At 37.6% G+C, this 22,558-nt stretch overlaps 1 protein-coding gene and 1 long non-coding RNA gene across 20 annotated transcripts in view; one reads left to right on the forward strand and one right to left on the reverse strand.

Annotated features, from left to right (window-relative positions):
• Positions 1 to 228: 228 nt before the first annotated feature.
• Positions 229 to 22,558, reverse strand: part of CHL1 (cell adhesion molecule L1 like) — a 184,072-nt gene continuing 161,742 nt past the window's right edge. For 15 of the 18 annotated variants that reach the window (XM_032458079.1, XM_032458078.1, XM_032458074.1 and 12 more), the window contains 9 exons: positions 20,309 to 20,531; positions 18,941 to 19,056; positions 18,604 to 18,808; positions 18,218 to 18,340; positions 15,549 to 15,728; positions 12,248 to 12,409; positions 11,524 to 11,655; positions 7,279 to 7,351; positions 395 to 4,053 (listed from right to left, as the gene is read on the reverse strand). In XM_032458079.1, the coding sequence (XP_032313970.1) occupies positions 3,837 to 4,053; positions 7,279 to 7,351; positions 11,524 to 11,655; positions 12,248 to 12,409; positions 15,549 to 15,728; positions 18,218 to 18,340; positions 18,604 to 18,808; positions 18,941 to 19,056; positions 20,309 to 20,531 (1,431 nt within the window). In that variant the 3' untranslated portion in view covers positions 395 to 3,836. Of the gene's footprint in view, positions 372 to 394; positions 4,054 to 5,953; positions 6,007 to 7,278; positions 7,352 to 11,523; positions 11,656 to 12,247; positions 12,410 to 15,548; positions 15,729 to 18,217; positions 18,341 to 18,603; positions 18,809 to 18,940; positions 19,057 to 20,308; positions 20,532 to 22,558 lie in introns of those variants that run through there. The other 3 variants (XR_004312000.1, XM_032458077.1, XM_032458076.1) reach the window with 3 other exon arrangements.
• LOC116657070 lies at positions 5,900 to 20,326 on the forward strand. 2 transcript variants are annotated; one of them, XR_004312002.1, is made up of 4 exons: positions 5,900 to 5,958; positions 6,408 to 6,651; positions 18,956 to 19,067; positions 20,201 to 20,326. It is a non-coding gene; the product is annotated as an uncharacterized LOC116657070 (long non-coding RNA). The 2 variants fall into 2 exon arrangements; XR_004312001.1 differs by lacking the exon at positions 5,900 to 5,958 and having other exon boundaries at positions 6,215 to 6,651.

Below are 22,558 nucleotides of genomic sequence, written 5' to 3' on the forward strand. Positions count from 1 at the left end.
AAACTGCTTAGTACACATTAAAAACTTCATTAAAAATCAGTTTTCAGTAGGTTGCTGAGCCAGACCGGTGTCCCAGTTACCCACTAGCCTTATTTGAAAGTATAGCCTATTGGATGTTTTCTTGCAAAGCAGTTCTTCTACATTGTTCTATAAACAATCAGATGAGTACACATTCATCGTAATTTTACATTGATCCTAAGTATGAAATTTATTGGCACATTACATTTTGTAGCCAGTGATGATCTATTTGTAAACATAGTCATTCAAATCAAAATTCTCTATTTGTACCTCATTTATACTTCCCTAATAGATAGTCCAGGATCAGCAGCGATGGAAGATAAAGTTGATGTATAAATTCTGATTGTTCCCATCTGCATAGAAAAGAATACATACATTTTTAGAGTGCATGAAGTTGAACTTTTATTTGGAAAGTTGAATTTCTTGTATACTGAAAATATTTTTAAGCCATACATACTCATAAGCATAATACAAACACCACCTACAATACAAACACAGTTTAATCAATTCTACCATGAATATTAATCTAAGCCAAAAAAAAAACCCAAAAACCCATAATCAGGTAGACCAGTTCTCCATATACCTTTTTCTCTTTTGATGATGTAAGCAAACAATTTAAGATATAAAACAAAGTAAGCTTTGGCTCAGCCCTACTTATTTCACTATGGGAACAAGAGAATATATACTGCCACAGATTACAAACCCAATCACTGTATAATCAATTTAAAATTATTACAAGAATCATATCTTAATGGCATGTAAACATACTTTGGGTTTCAATGGGCAATTAAGTTTTAAATGATTAGAAAAACACACCAACATTTCTCATTATTGTTCTCTCTTTAGCTCACCTCTTCCATGAATATAAAATAGGAAAAACATTACTTGAGACTTCCAGCATAACTTCATTGTGCTTTACAGTGTTATAAACGTGGGAACATCTAAAGTATCAGATGCCTTTATACTAACAGAATAAATCCACCAAATTCACATTTCCTTATAAATACACATGCAAAATTAGTGAAAAACACTTTTGTATAGCAAAGACCCTGCTTAATTGTCTTCTGATTAATAATTTTTGATGGCATGTACAAATCATCCTGCTCACTGAACAGTAGATTTATTTCCTGTAGATTTGTTTTTCTATAAAAATATATTTATGTGTTCACAGGAAAAACGAGTTGGTATGTGTGGGGTGACTTTTTGACATATCATTTCGATTATAAGTTTGTTTATGAAGTTAAAAGGCATCTTAGCTTTTATCATTTTCAACTGTTTCTTCATAAACAAGAACACCCTGTGACAGAGATAAGGTAACTGAGATAATCATTAGCACTTTAGAATTGAGATAGTTTGAAGTAAAGGGGTCAAGCAACTTGCCTAAGGTTTATGTACAAAATCAGTGCTGGAACCAGGAAGAGAACTTGGATTTTCCCAACCCTTGGACAGTTGTTCTCTAGGAACTCATCCCCATCAATGATCCTTAAGATTATATATAATCTATCACATTGAAATCATACTGACAGTAGACTCGAGAAAGTTAGCCATGGACTGATCTTCTGGGAAGATTCCCAGGAGAAACCAAGCAGTATTGAGAAAAGGTAACAGGGTGACAGCAACAGGTGGTCTGACAGCCATCTCAGATCCAAGAGCGCTGCCATTCAGAAAACCTGGGCAGGTGCATCCTTATTACACACACCGTTAAAGGACAACTCTGCAGTCCAGGAAAAGCAAACATTTCATTATCTGTGTTAACTTTCAACCTAAAGGTTATTAAATTTATAGTAAATGTACTCCTAATGCATTTCTGAGATTATGCCAACCTGTGTGATTCTGTTAAAACCTTTTTAGCTGACAAGGAAGAGGAACAAAAAAAATCCTAGTGGAACTAAACTCAGAAGTCCTCATCTTGGCCTCATCCATAGCTGAGTACCAGAGTTTCCTCCCAGGTAAGTCAGAAAACATGATTCTTCCTTCAGAAAAGAGGTGCCTTACAAATCAGATGGGGATAAATGAAGCTCAAGGTGCACTGGGTGCATGAATCCACATCCTGCGCTCAGACGGAGGGTCACATTGCCTTCTCTCCTTTTGGAAATGCTTCCTTCAGAAGTGTGGTCACGTCCTGAGCCCCCAAAGTATCGTTTAAGGTAAGACATTCTTTCGCTGCCTGTGCATTTTGGAGGACACACTTGGTTTAAAATGACAAGTAGATGTTCCGTGTGGATTACTGCACTGACCGTGACACACATCCCTCATTTTGGTCCACGAGAAAGAGTGGGGGCTACATGAATGAAAGTCAAGGACTGAACAGCATACACCCACTGGTACAGTACAAAAAGTGAAGTAAAATCTTTGAATCTGTTTCATTTAAACGTAATTAAGAATTTCATGGTAAGGTGAAAAAATGCTTCCATAAACTAAGCTTAACACTGAATTTTACTGACATGCACGCAGAGTCCTTCATACTCTTTCTAAACCGTTTTCATGTACAACTTTAGAAGGACTAGTAGCTTGGATGCCAGGAAATAAATTCCCTGAATTTGTACTGAATTTGACAGAAGGAAAACACAGAAAGAGACCACACCCTGAAGAGGTTTAACATGTGATTCAGGGAAACATCTGTATGGGAATTTCTACCACAAGTAGTTTTGCTTTCTGTGGGGCTGGGGTAGGAGTACACTCAACAACAAAAACATATTTTGAAAAATATGAAAACATTTCCCTCAATATTTATATGATATTTTATTTTGAGACTGTTGGAAAAGCATATAAGAACAAAATCCAAAATGCTTTGTACAAAGTCTTCAGTTTGGGAACCTCCTGTTCCTGGTGGCAGCTCTGGAATGATGAAAAATGGGCTATGACTATATATTCTAACTGTACAGACATGCCTGTTAATGTTCTTTTTCTCACTTCAAAATAAAACAGTCTATTTTAAATTGTTTAAATATTAACATAATATGTACAGTGCATTCATGAAGTCTATGGTGCATACCATTATACAAACATAAAAAAAAGGCAAAAGCAGTCAATTTAGAAGTGGAAATGTTACATAGATACAGATACTAGACACCAGCGTCACGGATACCCCGTACCTGTTCTTTCATAAGATCGCCTTCTGACCACTGCTTCCTTGGCAGCTGAATGTAGTCCAAAAAAAACCCCCAAAAGCAAAGATCTTTGTAGATGTCATAACTGAATGATATAAATTCATGTTGAAACTGAAAAAGTTAGAATTCTGGGTTAAGCATGACCATCTCTGGGCAAAGAGTTAGGAGCTCAATAAATACTAGCAGACCTAAAACTTCTGCTACTAAAATTTTAAATAATACATTTAGACTGTATATATTCAATGAACTGTTTTCCTCTTTACATTTTAAATAACCAGTTTGCTTACCGTCGTTTAACCTGTCATGAAGCAAAGTCTTAGGACAGTTCTCAGAGACCGAGTGCACAGGTGCACATGGAGACAACCACAGGGCAGCAACAACTACGCAAACGGGCAGCAACAACTACGCAAACACAGGGAAATCTGGAGTGGAAACTTTGGATTCAGTCAAGGTGAATCTAAATACGGGATTCGCTTTGTGTTCTGCATTTTAAGCACCTGGGGGTGGGGGGGAAGCTTAAACCTGTGGTGCTAGGTATTTCATTTTCTCAAGGCAGTGCTATTGTTCTCAACACAACTGCAGGATGTTGGAATTCTGGATGAAATCTGCTGCCGGGATGTTCCTATTCCTATGTGACAGTTCTTGCTCCCTTGAACAGATAAATGTGGAAGGTCGGTATGAACCACTAATGGTGCTCATGTGTCGCATTTACGCTCGGAGTGGAAACGTTGCTGTAGAACTTCCATTGCTTTCTGCAGAGCCTTTCTCCTTAGATCCAGCATAAGCGCCGATAAATGACCCATCCTCGTTGAATAGACCGTGGTCACCTTCCCCGTACTCCACTAAGCTGTCGGCGCTTCCTGTGGCCTGCATCTCCCTGGTAAGGGAGCGAAGGCTTCCTTTGAGAGGTTTTTCATCACTGTCACTAGAAAACAAAAAAGAAGAGTTCGACAAAATCTCCTGAGATATGCAGGTAAAGGAAGAGTCAAGCAAAAGTGCTAACAGGTCTTTACAAATTTCAGGATATTCGTAGTAGCATTGAAGAGAGATAAATGACCCTTTCACAGATAAATGGATAAAAACTCATTACCCAGTTGTGTCATTTTGAGTAACTGAGACATTGAGACAATCTAGTGACACATTTCGTTCACGTTCATGAGCTTCTGGGCCTTTGGGTCGTCAGGTCTTGATCTTCAATCCTGCATGTTCCTCCAAATCCTTCCCCAAAATGTCTCTTGGTTGGGTTAATCAATCAAATTCTGTATTAACTCAGATTTATTAAAAGAAAAAAAAAGACATGGCTGGCATTTTTAGAACATAAACACTGTAAATCTCCAGTATTTATAATTTGGGTGTTCTTCTTTAAAAGCAAGTCTGAGTTAGTAAAATGTCAGTAAAATGACAGTCTTCTAAATTTCTAGATGAAGAGCTTTTTTAATATCAACTTCTATCACTATATATTCTATTTTACAAAGAAGAATTTGTAAAAAAAAAAAAAAATATAACTAGCATGTGATTAGCACTTTATAGTTTGCGGTAGTCATTGGTGGTATTCATCCAATAGGTCCACCTCGCAGCTGTCCGGAAGCACAGCAGGATGGTACGTGCCTGCCCTCAGAGTTACGCATCGACCTGGGACTTGCTGTGGACACAGCGAAGGGAGCAAAGGTAGCATGTTACTTTACCACCAGCATCAGAAGCTGGAAGGATGACAATTCATATTAAGTAACTGTCTCCTGGAATCACTTGGAGACAAGGTCATTTTCCTGATGCACATGCAGTTTTGAGCAAAGATGATGGAATAGAGAATTAACTGCTTTAAAAATCTGCCAGGTGAAATAGTGCAGGGATGATTTTATGTATCTTTTTAAAAAAGCAGCAGAATATGACAGAATGAGTTTTGAATAAGTCATACCTTAATATTTTTTGCTTATACAATTGAACTAGTAATATCTGTTTTGTATTTTAAACAGTTGCTGTAGGTCCTCAATAACCCCTACATTGTGGAATTTGAGCCACCGTTTTCTAAATTTGTAAAATTCCAAGTTTTCTTTCTCTCCCCCAGCCCTCCCTTCAGTGTTCCTTATTCTGGAAAGTACCTAAGGTGATTGACAGAGAAATATAATATTGGGGTACATTTGTTTTGATTATATTTTTTTCCAGATGTATGCCCAGGACTAGGATCGCTGGATCACATGGTAAGTCTATTTTTAGTTTTTTAAGGATTCTCCAAACTGTTTTTTCTACAGTGGCTGCACCAATTTACATTACCATCAGCAGTGTAGGAAGGTTCCTTTTCTCCACAGCCTCTCCAGCATTTGTCATTTGTGGACTTCTGAATGATGGCCATTCTGACTGGTGTGAGGTGATATCTCATGGTAGTTTTAATTTGCATTTCTCTGATAATTAGTGATGTCCAGCATCTTTTCATGTGCTTGTTGGCCATCTGGATGTTGTCTTGTTGTCTTTGGAGAGATGTCTAAGTTTTCTGCCCATTTTTTGATTGGGTTGCTTGTTTTTTTGATTTTAAGGTGTATGAGCTGTTTATATATTTTGGAAATTAGTCCCTTGTCAGTTGCATCATTTCCAAATATTTTCTCCCAGTCTGTAGGCTGTCTTTTCGTTTTCTTGATAGTATCCTTAGCTGTTCACACCACTATTATTTACAATAGCCAAAACATGGAAACAACGTAAATGTCCATCTATAGATGGCTGGATAAAGAAGTTGTGCTATATTTATACAATGGAATACTACTCAGCCATAAACAAGAATAAAATAATGCCATCTGCAGCAACATGGATGGGCCTGGAGATAGTCATTCTAAGTGAGGTAAGCCAGAAAGAAAGAAAAATACCATATATCACTTATCTGTGGAATCTTAAAAAAAAAAAAAACAAAAAAACACAAATGAACTTATCTACAAAGCAGAAAGAGACAGACATAGAGAACAAACTTATGGTTACCAGGGGCTAAAGAGGGTGGGAAGGGATACATTGGGAATTTGAAAATTGCGAGTGATGGAAAATGTTAGCTGTCTTGATTGTGGTGGTGGTGGTGGTGTCACTGGTGTATTTATCAAAATTCATCTAAGTGTACATTTGAAATATGTATAGTTTACTGTACAGGAATTGTACCACAATGGTGTTAAAAAAATAAATACAAAAATGTAGAGTACTAAGTGGAAGAAAGAAAAATAAGTGTAGAGCCTATGATGAGGCTCAGATGTGCATCAGTTAACCAGGACAGCTCCTCAGAATATTCCATATGCCTGATTACAGTAATGGATCCAGGCAGGGGCCAATGAGGTCCCTTATTTGATAGAGATCATGGTCTCGTGTGTGCTGAAGGCCACAAAAGCCTGAAAGAAGCAACAGCTCCCTTGGCTGCACTGTACAGAGGACGTCACTGAAAACAAGGCCCTTGTGTCCTGCGCAAGAAGAGGGAGACGGAGAGAGACAGCAGGAGAGTGTGAAGTGTAAACACATCCCCAAGAGCTCCCTGATTCCTCGCAGCATTGCCCAGGTATGGCCCACTTTTATTTCTTCGTAGGTTTGGTCATGCTCTGCCCAGTAGTTCACAGTAACAGCCTTTTTCACCCTTTAAAATCCATCTTACTTCCTTTGGATGAACCCTTACCAGAACCCCTCTTAGACAGAAAGAGTTGCTCCCTTTTCCACTGTTACTCTAATCGATTTCAGTTATTTGCACAGATACCTTTTTCCTCTACAGACTAGGTTCATCTTGAGGTCATGCTTTGCGACTCCCTCACAGAATGCATGCTAATGGATGTAAACCGAATCCAAGCTGGGTTCATCATGGCCATGGGGAGGAGTCACTTTAAGCTGTTTTACCTACTTCATATACATGTTCAGTCTAAAGAAAAGTAGTGTCCTTTGCATAATAACAACTTTCAAGACAAGTGTCCTAGCACACCCTTCTACCAAGAATGCAATGACACTCCCACCTCCGCACACACAAATTCAGTTGCTGTCATTTACGTAGGCCCTGTTTTTACAAAGTATTCTTCAGAAGGGTATGACAATGTGGTCCTGTCATCTTTAAGAAAAAACATTTTTTTTTTGTATTTTTAAGCTTATAACCTGATGGATAGGTGCTCAGATACATTTTTAAATGGAACATAATGTTTACCTGTATTCACCAAAGGTTTCATCTTTCACTGACTGAGCTTCTGGATCTGGATGTAGATCTTCTTTTTCTTTCACTAAAGAAAGTAGAGGGGAAAGTTACACATGTAATTTGTAAAGATACAGTAGTAGTGCTGCTGAAGTTGGATAATCATCAAGAAAAATGCTCTAATTTTTTGATACTAGTAAATAAGTCTTTTTGTGGTTGTACCTGTAGCCCATCAGTTTCCTCTTTAAACAGAGAAAGGAAAAGGATGTTCTGGGCTGTCCTTAGCTGTCATCTGAGTTACAGTATGCTGCAGATCTTCCTGTGACTACTCAATCTTACGCAGGCAACACATCTTACTGCGAGCATCAAACTTAGTTATGGTCTATTAAGGAAGAGCAGGTTACTATACCAGGAGATTACAGACTTATATGTTGAGAACTATAAAATGCTGCTACAGGAAATTAAAGATGACTTAAAGAAATGGAAAGCGATCCCATGTGCTTGGCTTGGAAGAATTAATATTGTTAAAGTAGCCCTACTATCCCCAGCAACCTACAGATTTAATGTCATCCCTGTCAGATTATCCAGGACATGTTTCACAGACCTAGAACAAATAATCCTAAAAGTTAAATGGAATCACAAAATATAGTGAAGAAAAAGAACAAAGCTGGAGGCATGACCCTCCCAGACTTCAGACAATCCTACAGTGCTACAGTAAGCAAACAGCATGGTATTAGTACAAAAAAAGGACATAGGGATCAATGGAACAAAATAGAGCCCAGAAATAAACCCACAGACCTATGATCAATTACACTTCAACAGAGGACACCAGAATATACACTGGAGAAAAGATAAGCTCTTTGGTGAGTAGTGCTGGAAAGCTGCATGTAAATCCGTGAAGTTAGAAGCCTCCCTCACACCATCTACAAAGTTAAACTCAAAATGGCTTTAAGATTTAAACAGAAGACAGGACCCCATAAATCTCCTACAAGAGAACATAGTCAAAACAGTATTATAAATACTAGCAATGTTTTCCTAGCTCAGTCTCCCAAGGCAGTAGAAATCAAAGGAAAAATAAACAAATGGGACCTAATTACACATAAGCTTTTTGCACAGCAAAGGAAACCGCAAATAAAATGAAAAGACAACCAACCTACAAAAACCCAATCCAAAAGGGGGTAGAAGACCTAAACAAGCAATTCTCCAATGAAGACATACAGATGGCCAATAGGCACATGAAAAAACACTCAATATTGCTAATTATCAGAGAAATTCAAATCAAAAGTACAATGAGGTATCACCTCACACCAGTCAGAATGGCCATCATTCAAAATTCCATGAACAATTAATGCTGGAGAGGGTGTGGCGAAAAGGAACCCCCCCCCCCAATACTGCTGGTGGAAATGTAATTTGGTGCAGGCATTGTGGAAAACAGTATGGAGATTCCTCCAAGAAACTAAAAGTAACTTACCATATGACCCAACAATCCCACTTCTGGGTATGTATCTGGAGGGAACTCTAATTAGAAAAGATACATGCACCCCAGTATTCACAGCAGCACTATATATACAATAGCAAAGGCATGGAAGCACCCTCAATGTGCATCCATAGATAAATGGGTAAAGAAGGTGTGATATATTTATACAATGGAATTCTATTCAGCCATAAAAACTAATAAAACAATGCAATTTGCATTATTTTACATGGATGGACCTGGAGATCATCATTCTAAATGAAGCCAGAAACAAAAAGAAAAATACCATATATCACTCATATATGGAATCAAAAAAAAAAAGACACTAATTAACTCATCTACAAAACAGAAACAGACTCACAGAATTAGTAAACAATCTTACGGTTACCAGGGAAAGGGGTGAGAAGGGATAAATTTGTGAGTTTGAGATTTACAAACGGTAGCCACTTTTTTAAGAAAAGTTCTGTATAGCACAGGGCTCTATATTCAATATCTTGTAATAACCTTTAATGGAAAACAAGATGAAAATGAATATATGTGTGTATGTGCATGACTGGGCCCTTGTGCTGTGCACCAGCAACTGACACACTGTAAATGATTGTACTTCAATTTTTAAAAAGCCCACAAGTGATAAATGCTGGAGAAGGTGTGGAGAAAAGGGAACCCTCCTACACTGTTGGCAGGAGTGGAAGTTGAGCAGCCACCATAGAAAATCATAAGTATGGAGATTCCTCAAAAAACTAAAAAGACTTACCATGTGATCCAGCAATCCTATTCCTGGGCATATATCTGGAGGGAGCTCTAATTTGAAAAGACACACGCACCCCAGTGTCCAAGAGCACTCGTTACGATAGCCAAGACATGAAAACAACCTAAATGTCCACTGACAGATGACTGGATAAAGAAGTTGGGTGGGTGGGTGTGTGTGTGTATATTTCTATGTCACTATAGATGTGAATGGTAATTAATGAGGTAATTTGGAGTTAGAGTATGTGTATATATACAAACACACTGTGGAATACTACTCAGCCACTAAAAATAATGAAATGCCATTTGCAGCAACATGGATGGACTTGGCTCACTTAGTATGATCATCTCTAAATCAGACAGAAGGACAAATATCATAAGATATCATTTATGGAATGATGGAATCTAAAATATGGCACAAATGAACTTATTTACAAAACACAGAAGACAAACTTATGGTAACCAAAGGGGAAAGTGGGAGCAGGATAAGTTGGGAGTTTGGGAGTTGCAGATACTACTACTCTATAGAAAATAACTAACCAGGTCCTACTGTGCTGCACAGGGAACTAGACAGTCCATATCTTATAATAGCCTATTATGAAAAGGAACATATATATGTATACTTGAATCTCACTATAACACAGCATTGTAAATCAACTAAACTTCAAGAAAAATTGGTGTGTATGCATTTTACTATCCTAATCTTTTTGAAGATGTCATTGGCTGATACCAGATCTATACTTTTAAACTGAAATGATTTAAAAGTCAATAATTTGCTTGTTCTGCTGTGTTACTCCGAATTACCTCAATAATTAATATTCACGTCTCTAGTGCCATACCCTACCTTAGATTTATTCTAAAGAGTGGAATGGAGAACAAAGAGGCTCTTGCTTCACTTCACTTGGAAAAAAACAAAAATCCTTCTTCACGGCACCTTTTACTACAACTTGCAGAGACCTGGAGATTCTCTTAGTTGTCCTACAATGTGAAATGCTGACTTGCTTTTCTTTTAAGAGCTTGATTTGAGAAAGCTTCTTAAGAATTTAAATAGCGCCACACTTCACAAGTGACAATTTGGGATACGCAAAAGGAAATGCTGTATCACTTTAAGGGTTTTCAACTAATGTCATTGGAAATCTAATTCATAACAGTTCAGTCTTCACACGAAGAAAGTGATAGGTAAGGACTGCAGAACATTTCTATGTAACTTAAAAACTTAGAAATTATTCTTGTTAGATTGATTGTTCAATATACATAATGGGTTCCCAACAAATATTTGCTCAGTGAATCCTAAGCCAGTAAAGACTTTCTCACTCATTTGAACATTAATAGCAGTGGGTCTGAATTCTTTCCTGCTGTATAAAAGCAGCATGAATACTAAGCAAAAATATAATCATAATATGTGTATCTGAAAAAGATAAAATAAATTTGGAAATTGAATGAATTAAAGTAAACCACTGTACTAACTAGGATGGTTTTCATTTATATATTATGTACCATTAATCCAGGAGGCAGTGTATCCAGTATAGGTCTTGCTAATAAGAAATGCATTCCCAGCAATGGCTAAGTCTAACACAGTTGAATAGTGGAGCCAGCATCATTAGGATGTATTAGTGCAAAAAATCTCTGGGTCATGCCTGTGTAGCAAAGCATACTATAAATGAGTCCTTTTAAAAAAAAAACATTAAAATATATGTGTGTGACTTAGTAATTAAGTCTTCCCAACGTCTCTGGTATTTCACAGAGTATAGAAGCTTGGAAGTATGCGTTAAATGCCTCACTTCACTAGCGTCTGTTTTACGTACTAGGAACTATTAAACAAGCACCTGGAGATAATATTCTAGACAGGACCACCTATTCCCTTGGTTAGTTAATACAGCAATATTTTTTCCTCCCAGTATACTGTACACCTAATGTGCTAATATAAATTTGACTTAAATGTGTAATTTAAAAAATTAAAGATGTCTCTGAAGAAGGCCTCCTAGAATTAAACAGAAACTATTTAATAAATTCAAAGTCATATTAAGAAACAACTTTACCTGAGTACTTTCCGCCTCTGTTCCTCTTCACAAAGCAAACAGTTAACAGTATTAGTGTGAGGAGAGCAATCGCACACATCAATCCAATAAACCAGCCTTGAGTGGAGATGTCATCGTATAAACCAGCGTATTCTGTTGTACAAAGAGAAGTCACCAGTTGAACTCCAGTTTTCTCAAAAATGAACTGTTTCTAAGCATCTTTTTTTAAACATAAAATAGCATCAGTTTTATTTTTTCCTTTGAGTGACCTCAGAGAGAATGTGATTTGAAGGATACTTCATTGGGAGAATACTGATAAATTGTTGATCATCATTTATAAAGGGCCCTCTCACATTGCATTTGATTCTGAGGATGAAAACCAAAGAGGGATAGTGGAGGCAGAATTGGTTAAATACAGTAGCAGCAGCAGCACGCAAGCAAGCAAAAAAGGACAAGCTGCCTTGGTTATATGCAGATTGCTGTGGAGTTTGAGGGTTTTATTTTGTTTCATTTTTCCTATTAGTTTCTGTTATTAACACACATTAATTAGCAGCAGACATTTTTAGGCAACTACTTTGGTAAAAACAGTAAGGGACAACTTGGCCACTGGTGAAACATTTTTCATTTTGTTTTTATAACTAATGCACTTCATATTTGTGTCTTTAATATAGGAAGTATATAAAATTAATCTACAGAACACAGATTTACTGTCTAAGATTGTTCCGAAGAGAATCTAATTTCTCACCTCTCCCTCTTGTCTCAATTACATCTTCAAAAATGCTATTGTTATCAACCCAATTCTTAGTCAGTAGGTGAACTATGTGTTCAGCTCCCGGCTCAAATACCTCTACTGGATGAGTCTTTTGAGTAACATTAACTCCTTCTGATATCTTCCCGACACTTTTACCTAAGAAATGTACACAGTTAAATCATACGAATTGTCATCACTGAAAAGCAGGACATGTAAGATAAAAAGTATTGTTATTGGACATGTGTAAGAGCCATTTGTAGCATTTTTCCCCTCTCAGTTTTTGAATCAGCAGAAGATCAAAACAATCAAGACTTTCTTTTTTTAATATGCTGAAATGGAGTAGATGAACTTAAGTCATGTCCTTTTAAGATGATGCACTTACTGATGAAATGGTACTGTATAAATCTGTTTGGTCATGTGAATGGTCAAAATCAAACACAGACTTCAAAAAATTATACATTGTCATTTTGTGCAACTGAGACTTTCACAAACCTAGGAGGAAAGTAAGTATGGCCATTTTGCCATTTTGCCTTATAATTGAAAACATATGGGATTATAATCTTAATTCCATTTCTTTTTGCTTTGGTCCTCTCCATAAATATTGATGGAAAAGCATCATAATTTGCTGATATATTAAATGAAACTTAAACTACATAAAAATGAAGGCTTATAGGTACATTTAAATGAAATTCATTGAGGTTTTTGAAAGTGCTGTGAGAAATTTACACTTCAGAAAGAAACATGACTACGTCACTATATTAATTGTAGAATAGCCTAGCAGATAAATGTATATTTTAATTACACTTGACTCATACTTTTACCTTCTGATATTGCAACAGAATATCTAAAATATTTTTGCTTTTGATCCATAGTTTTGCTCAGTCAACTAAATACAATAAATGTAAACCAGAAAATGTTATCAATTTATATTGAAAATACAATGTATTCTATGTGGAGAGTATTAAGAGTTATGAAACTGTTTTAAATAAGAACGTGTCACAAATTAAAATTTACTTGTAACTTTTCTCCGCAGAATAGAAAATAATTATATAGTTACCGGTAACACAAGGACGTCATTAAACAATGGCACTATGGGAGAAATAAGGCCAGTTACGTTAGTTGAGCAAAAGCCTTTAAGATTGAGCATCACAGAACGCAATTAATTTTGAACTTGAAACCCAGAAATATTAGTATAACATGAAATAGCATAAGCTTTGGAAAAATAGAGCAAAGCAAGTGTTATTCAAACCCATAATGATACAAAAAAAAGAATATTTCTGATTAACTCCATTTTCTCCGCACTTAAATTATGGAATGTGAGCTGCAAAGGAAATTAGAGTAACAACCAGAAAATGATCTGGAAAAAAATGCTTGTGTATCAAATCTCACTCTGATTAATGCCAGATGACCTTAAAATGTTTCATCTAGGCAGAGCAAAGAGAAGGATACACAGAAATAGATTCCAATTTGCACAAAAGTTATCATTTTTAGTGCTATCAACATGGATCTCCTCAGTGGAAATATATATATATATCTCCCCCTTTTTTCCAATGATCATGCTAAAATCCAGTGGGGGAAGAGATGATAGTTTTTTTCCTGTAACCATGGTGAGGCAGGCCTATAGAAGAGAAATCAGTGTCAACTGGGGAAGGGGGCAGTAGCTGAAAATGCAGAATCCTGAAAAAGAGCACAAACATACTAATAAGAAACATTTTCAAATTATACCACTTAGAGTGAAGTGTGCCTGAGACACTCAAGCACATTAGTTCTGTCTTTGATTTGGAGAAATGATAAAGCACCTTTTAGAAGTCCAAACAGAGAGCATTTTCCACCCTCCAAAAACAATGTGCCAAACGTAAATGCAACCCACTATTTCCAAATACTTCCATCTAAATTAGAATGTGCAACTATGGTAAGGAAATTTTGTGATTTTTTTCTCAAGTGCTTAAAATTGGCAAGAACAGGATTAGCATTTTCCGCACAGATTATATAGTCTTGGTTCTAACAAAATAGCAACCTTCTCCATGCCTTAAACTCTGTTTTAGAAAATGTGGAAGTTTCATATTTAGATTACCACTATTCCAGCTTTTCTTCTTTGTGTTGAACACTTGATACCCACTCGAGCTCTTGACAAATAAGAACCTTTTAGTTACTAGAAAGTTTTCAGTCACCATCTTTAAATCTGCCTCTTACGAGTAGGTAAATGAACTTTACATTTCATCCTTAGGGACAATTGTGGGTTTCCTGGAATATATATGTATTGCCCATGAAAGGAAGTTTTGAGTCTTCCGGGAGCCTGAGATACAGTAGGAACAATAAGAGGAAGAAAACTGATGCTATTGTGGCAGCATAACCATTCACACAAACACACTATGTAGTGATTCACCAACTTACATTTAAATACATTTTTTTTGTAAGTGACAGACAATTCAATTTCCCCCATTACTATCTTCTCTGTTTGCCATCAGTTCTCTTTAATCTAAAACTTGGGAAGTTTACAGAGGGGGGACACGCAGTATATGATATATAAATGACTTATTTGTATTTTCCTTCCAGCCTCCCCCCATCTCCTTTTGCCTTCCTCAAATATCCTTCTAAGTCTGATCAACCTGAATTCTACACAAAGCCCTATTTTTTTTTTTAATTTACTAGTGAGTACATCAGTTCCCGCCAGCTCATTTCCCTTTCTTGCTCTGCCTTCTTATTTCCCTCCTGATGCTCTGTTGATACCATAGAAAACTTCACAAAAACACTGCTAAAATCCTAACTGGAGAAATAATTAGGGAGAGGAAATGGTCAGAGCTGGAAAAATATAGAAAAGTGCAACTGAATTAGGAGAACTGTACAAATAAAACCACAGATACATGAACCGTTTTCAAGCCAGTGATTTGGCATCAACCAGCAGGCAGTAAGCACAACTGAGATGTGGATCAGTGCGTGTGTGAGTCGAGACACGGAGGTGAAACGTGTCACGTCAGTGTCGCAAATTGTCTACCAGGGCAAGAAGCAAGTTTTCTTCTGTGTGGAAACATTTCCAAACGTTAACCTTATGAATGACTTAGGTAAAATTATAGTTTCTGACCTTATATAGACTAAGGCGATAGTTTGATTACTGTTGTGGAGAAATCCACACATCGAGTCAAAGTGAAATTTAGAAACAAGATAAGCAAATTCGGTGTCAGTGGGAAACCAAAGGTCCAGGTGAGACCAGTCATTTCTCATTTACGGTGACTAATGGCGCATTCCTCTAGGAGCAGTTTAAAACACACGGCATTCAGAAGCCTCCTCTACTTACTGCCTTCTCCTGATGTGGCGCTCTCCTCGGTGACTGGCTTTCCACAGCCCTTTGCAGTGCACGCCCTCAGGTAGAACTTGTACTTGGTAGTTGCACTGAGGTTTGACAGACGCCAGCTGGGCTTTGACGGAGTGGTAATGTTGATATCGTTTAGTTCTCCAATCTCATAGGTGTCATTTACTAAAGAAATAACACGAACAATATGCCTCAAATTTCATAGTCTTAACAATTCTAGTTCTTGTTGTTCCTTATTTTTGCTTCTCTGTGTGCAAGATACTGTCCTAATTATCCATGGCCATCAACCCACTTATTTCTATGAGGTAGATATAATTATTATGACCACATCATACGTGGGAAATCTAGCAACAATCAACACCTTGCCTAGATCTACAGCCAGTAACTGGAAAATAGGGATGTAACTCCAGAGCACATGTTCTTAATCACTATGCCATACTGAAGCCAATCACGCCATCATTACGTTACCTATTAAAAATGATGAACTTTCCTCTATTATTATATTCCATTGTATCCTTGACTTAAGTACTTTTTAATCTCCTTTTAGTGGAATAATTTGGACAATGACTTGTGTCTTCTATAGTTTCTGGTTTAATAGGTGGCACCAGTAAGTATTCATATATGTAGAATCAATAAACTGATAAATAAATTACCTATCTGTATGTACTGCTGCATATTACGCACTATGTAAAGGAAAAAGGTGGTTAGGTAGTGCCTTTCAGAGAATCTACAGCAGAACAAGATCATGGTTATTTGTGCAAGAACTAAAAGTACTACAGGACTGCCGTAAGAATAGTCCAAGAGATTAAATGATTATGTCCAAATCGTACAGCCATTAATGGTAAGAAAACAAATCCTCTTGACTCTCAGTCCGAGAGACTATTAAAAATGTATTTACTTCTAACGTAAAAATATCTTCATTGGTCTATATAATGCAATTAGATGAGTAAAAATGAAAAGAAGAAATCAAATCATCACTGTAGATTATTTGAGAATGTTCCTGTAAAATACCACAAAGTCAACTGAAAAACTACCACAATCAATGTAAAAATTCAAGACAGTTTATACAGAGCTCTCATATATAAAATCAACTATTCTGAACATAAGATAGCAGTAAAAAGAGATAAATCATTTAAAATACTGCATGATTTAATAGAGAGCAAAGTATATAATTGTATCCTTTTATCAAAAAATCTACATATGAAGCAGTACAGTAGTCACTGCAATTGTTAATATTTCAGCTTTTTCTTTATATATTCTAATAACTTATTTTTTTAAATAAAGTTAAATATTATATACAGATAAATGTGAGGATTGGAATTTATTTTATGTTGAGTTTCTTTAATATTAGGATAAAGACAAGGCATATCTTTACCAAACAAATTGACATTTTATGAGAGTTCAAGTATTTCTTCAGTTCTTTCTACACATTTGACAACCAGCGTATGGAACAGTATGGGCTTAGGAGTGAGCGCAAGCTGGGCCTGAACCCTGCTTAACACTCACTGTACCACAGGACTCCCTGTAAGTGAGCTCTGTATGCCTCAGTTCCCTCATCCGTGAAGCAGTGACAGTGCAAACCTCATAGATTTCTTCTATTTTAAGGAAAAATTAGAGTACTTAGTACCTACTGATTCTGCTATATAGAAAACAAACATTCAAAAATGCTAAAATGCTACCTCTGTTGGGGTTATGCCTGCATCCATTTTATCATATGTACCCAACTCAGAACAGGTCACCGGAAGCTGAAGCTGGTACCCGACCTGGACGGCCGCCAGCCCTGAACTGACGGCAGAGTCGCACATCAGGGCTATGATCCAGCTGGCTTTTTGCAAGCCGTATAGACTGGGTTTCTTTATTCCTGGTGTTTTGGTTGTTTGGGAAATCGCGTTCTCAACATGTAATATTTTTCTGTGACCTCAGTCCCCTAATTTCCATTTTGAGATGATGCTTGCATTTGAAGACTGTTAGGGATGGGAGGTGCCATGATTAAAAATGAGCTGATTTCAAAAATGTACACATGTAGTTTTCAACTGACAGCCCAGCAGCAGTGGGGAGAGCCTCTTCTGGGCAATGGTCCAAAGACAGCTCTCCGGTCCTCTCAGCATTACGTGGCTGTCCCGGGGGGCTGCGAGTAGAGGACTCTATACAAATATGCAGGGTTGAGGCTGCAAGCAAGCGTGAGGGACAGAAGCAGCAGTGCAGTGTGGGAGTCACGTGTGCTTTGAATTTCCACTACCTCGTTTACTAACTCTATTCGTATTTCCTAATTCTCAAGGCCTCTTACATATAAATATTAAACACGTGTTTCCTGGTACCATTAACATACTGGTTTTCTTCTAAAACAGAAATTGGCAAACCTTTGTGGAAATGACTAGACTATAAATGTTTTAGCCTTTGTGGGTCATGCAGTTTTTGTCGCAACTTGTCAACGCTGCCACTACAGACAAATGTAAGTGAGTGGACATGGCCCTGTTCCAGTGAAGACAGGCAGTGGGCTGGCTTTGGTCTGCAAGCCAGTTAACAGAGCCCTGTGCTGCGGGGAAGTACGCTGGCCTACAAACCACGATCATTAGATTCTCAGCATAGTAAACCAAATATTCAACCAAAAAATAAAACATTAATAGATGAATCCAATTCAGATCTGTACTTACTTATCTGGTATTGTAATAGATAGCCAGTTAAGTTTCCATTCAGTTTCTTAGGTAGTCCCCAGGATAAAGTGGCAGTGTCTTTATCAACTTTGATGACCTTGAGAAAAGTCGGCTGTTCAGGTACTAGAAAACACAAGAAAAGATACTCATCAATTGGTAAATGTCTGTAACCAAAAAAACCAAAAACCAAAAACCAAAAAAAAAAAAAAAATAGATTACAGTTTTTCATAGAAACTCAGCAGCTAACTCCTATGACATACAAATTGATTAACTAGTAATAATTTGTATAAGGGAGGACATGTTTTGGCCATTGAGATATTTAATTTGGTATGAAAGTTGTTATTTATTTATAAATTGGTATTTATTCTACATTGTTACTCTCTCACCTCCTTCTGGTGTTTGAAATATATAAGGCTCGCTTTCCGGACCAGCGCCTTTGGAATTATAGGCTAAGACTGTTAGGTGAAATTCACTAAAGGCATCTAGGGAAGGAACCATTCCATAGTTTCTTTGTCCTGAAAATCTCAGAATGTTTACTTCTTTGGGATGTGTTCTCCCATCCAACAGACTTTTCGTTTTCCACCAATTTACCTGCAATGAAAATAGGAATTTTACTATCTCAGCCCTGGTGGCAGATTCTCTTTCAGCTTCTTCTTGAAATCAATTCTTTATTTGCAAGAAAGGTATTAACTCAATGAGAAGAAGAAAACCTATGACATAAACCTGATATCCTTTCAGATGTCCGTGAACTCTGTCCTTTGGAATTGTTGACCAGGTGACTTTAACCAACGTGCTGTTTATAACGTCCACCCCATGGATCACGGGAGCTGTATCAGGATCTGTTGAGCACGTAAGAATAATTAGCTCTCAGTAATCTCCAGACACTATTATTAGGACCCTTTTCAAAAAATGATCTTCCATATTGTTCAATCTGGGGAAAGCACTTTTGCGACACCAGTCCCGAATGGAACCACGAGAGTTTCTCATTACAGAAGACTTTCAGCGCCCAAGTAGGTTTCTAGAGAGAGGAGTGCGTGTACCGCACTGAGAAAAGCCCCTCTCCAGATGGATGCGACGTGGGCAGTGTAGCTGCAAACAGCGGTCAGTGAAATATTCTGTGGGCATTTTGCTCATGGAAACACGTGAGCTAGACTAAAAATATAACTGAAATTACTTGGGGGTTGGATTAATCTAATGATAACAGCAGCTAACAGTGAGGGCTACGTGCCAGACACTCTTCTAAAGGCCTATCCTAGATTGGCTCACGTAACCCTTAGAACAACCCTCTAAAGTGGTACTATTTTCCCCTTTCTACAGGGGAGCTGACTGCAGAGGAATAAATCAAACCCGCAGCAGCCAACACTAAAATCTTAGCTGACAGTGATAAGGTGACAAGTCCTGTGTATTAAGAATTTAGGTGGCAGGTGAATTAGGAGCTAGTCATTTCACATTCTCAATCTTCTCCTACTGTTGGATCAAAATACTACTTTGGATGCTGGATGAAGAGTGAGAGTAACTCCTACTGTGTAGTGGTTTCGAATGCAGTGTCTTTCCTCTTTCCAGTGATCTATTTGCAGCTATCATTGTGGTATAAATATATAATAATAAGATCATATTACCAGTGCCTCAGACTCCGTGTGTGTATGTGTAGTTCTATAAGCAAGTCTAGGTCTGCACCCCACCTACCTTGGGAAGGCTCCAGACATACAGCTGGGGCCAGGGCATGGGAACAGGTGGCTGTTAGAGGGCCTGTGACAAGTAAGTGCAGATGTCGCTGGAAGCCTTACGCTACTTATGCTGCTTAACTGTGTGCAGTGATGACTCCAGGTCTCTGATTTTCAGAAATGCAGAAATCCCTTAATCAGGAAACTGAATAAAATAAAACCTTTCAGCATACTTCCTCACCACTCTATACTGATCAACCGTCCTGCAGCCAACCCTCAAGTAGGAGCCGTGTGTTACATGTATTTCTATCTCCCACAGCTAGTACATCCTCTTTGCATGCAGTAGTTGTTCAAAAATGTTCATCGACAGATGTGTAATAGACTGGAGGGAAACTACTCTTGACATGCTTTCAGGCGCACCACTTACAGTCTTCTCCGGAATAGAGGATCACTGGCTGAGGCTCAGGGCCAGAGCCCAGGTGATTGATGGCTTGGACTTGGACATCGTACGGAGCATAGACAGCAGGCGTCATCACCCGCAGGGTGTGGTTTGTGACTGTTTCTTCCTCCCACTCCACCGGAGCTCCCTGAGGCTTCCAGGTCACTCTGTACTCCAGCCCTGGTCCATTCTGCTCCATGGGTTTCAAAGGCTAAAAGAGAAGGCAAGACCCATCCAGTGTGATCACAGGTATCTTAAGTCAGACAGGCAAGCGACTGCACTTGGCACAAGAAACACTGTAATGGAGGTGTCATTGCTTGGGAAATTGTCAACCCTTCTTCTTTGGTTTGGAAATACTTAGGAAAATTTTCTGTCATTCTGTAAGTTTAAGCTCAAAAGTAACTCCTTCACCTCACATAATAAGAAGCCCACAATTCAGATCCTGGATTATGCCTTTGTGATCAAGTCTAACAGTAAATTCTTCCAAATACGAACAAATAAATTCCACAGAGGGTTTTAGCACTTTCTTCTATAGTTTATTTACTTTCCATTTCCAAAGAACTAGCAGAAATATGAATTCCATGGTTGTAATTGGGATTTCCCCATGACTTTTCAGTTAGAACTCTTCCTGCCTGAGTCCATCCAGCCTCCTCTATCCTAATTCCAAGAGAAGAGAGAAAGTAAACATTTTTGGATAATACGCATTTTTGTACATGTGCGCAGAAGCTGTAGCTCCTCTGTAATAATTCCCCAGCTTCTTGACCATTGTGTTTCTATTTCTTTAAAGAGAAAGTGCTCCCCACCTTCTACTTTATTTTGTTGTATAGGAATATTTAGTGGAGGAATGTCTAGTATAGGAAAGTGGTTATTTCTACTTCAGTTTTTAATCAACAAATACTTCAATTGGAAAAATACTAATGTGATTTAAACCACCCATGTATATCACAACAGTGGAAATGTGCATTTAAATGAATCAGTGATATAAAACATGGAAAAATGTGCTTTTAGTGCTAGATTATACAGTTCACTTATATAAGCAGTAAATTTGTCTGTATATGTGAGTGACTCATAATATCATATATAGTCTTCTTCCAGAGTTTGCAATGCTTCTTGACTCGGTCTAATTTACTAAAATGTTATTAGAAGGATTAGATGGAATTAAGTTGAAAGCACAGGACTATATTAGCAAAATAATTGCAAGTCTATGCTTATTCCAAGGTGAATACTTAAATTAGCTAAGAGGAAACAAATCCAAAGAAAGCTAAAACTGAGATTTTCACAGTAATTGTTTTGCATTCAATGTTTGGCCCCAAGATAATTTTCTACTCTTACATAGATAATTCACCATGGACTTCAGCATTGCCCAGATAAGTCAGGCTTTTAGTTCCATACTGCAGTCTGGAATTACAATATCCTTCAGCCCCTACTGACAATAAATGTATACAAACACTGTTATTCAGTTTACACATGTGCTTCAAGAAAAATAGTTACAGTTGATAAAGCTCTCTGGAAAATTTCTAAACAAACTGTGCCACTGTAGGTTAACACTTTTAAGAAAAATCTGAATTGCCAGCCTCCTTGGTGCCTAGACTCCTGAAGAAGCAGCAGGACTACTTTATATTTGGCTTTTAGACAGTGGAAACTAAACCTCAGCAAATTCTCCAATAGGCCCCAACAGAGATGACAGACCAGAGCTGCAAGACAGAGCCAGGGGTGCGGGTGCAGGGAAAGGCCACCAGCCTTCCCGCCCCTCAGGAAGCTGCTCCGGAGGAAGGAATCTCTAGAAAAGAGGTTCTTAACTTCATGTACAGGCATCTCTAAATGGGGTTCATCGGTGGCCTTAAAAAGACCTGAGAAGCCAGGAAACTGTTAGGAAATCTTTCTATATGTACTTTTCTAGGGAAAAACCCTATGCTTCTATTATATTTTCAAAGACATCTATGAACAAAGCAAGGTCATAATGACTGATCTAGAAACTGGACAAACTTTCTGTACTGCCTACAATCATTTTACAGCCGATGGACTTTCTTATTACACTTGGAGCAGAAATAATCAATCCTGGGCCCTTTAGGAGTGAAACAACTTGGCTGTGACCATGTAACCAGGTAACTGGAGAAGTTTCTCTTTCCCAAACAGTAGTGGGTTTCTGTTTGTTTTGTTTGTTTTTTTGAATCTTTGAGACCAGAAATTTGCTATTTTATTCAAGTCCAAATTTAACGTAAATATATGTACACTTAA

Source organism: Camelus ferus, chromosome 17 (assembly GCF_009834535.1).
Source record: "Camelus ferus isolate YT-003-E chromosome 17, BCGSAC_Cfer_1.0, whole genome shotgun sequence".
Classification (NCBI taxonomy): domain Eukaryota; kingdom Metazoa; phylum Chordata; class Mammalia; order Artiodactyla; family Camelidae; genus Camelus; species Camelus ferus.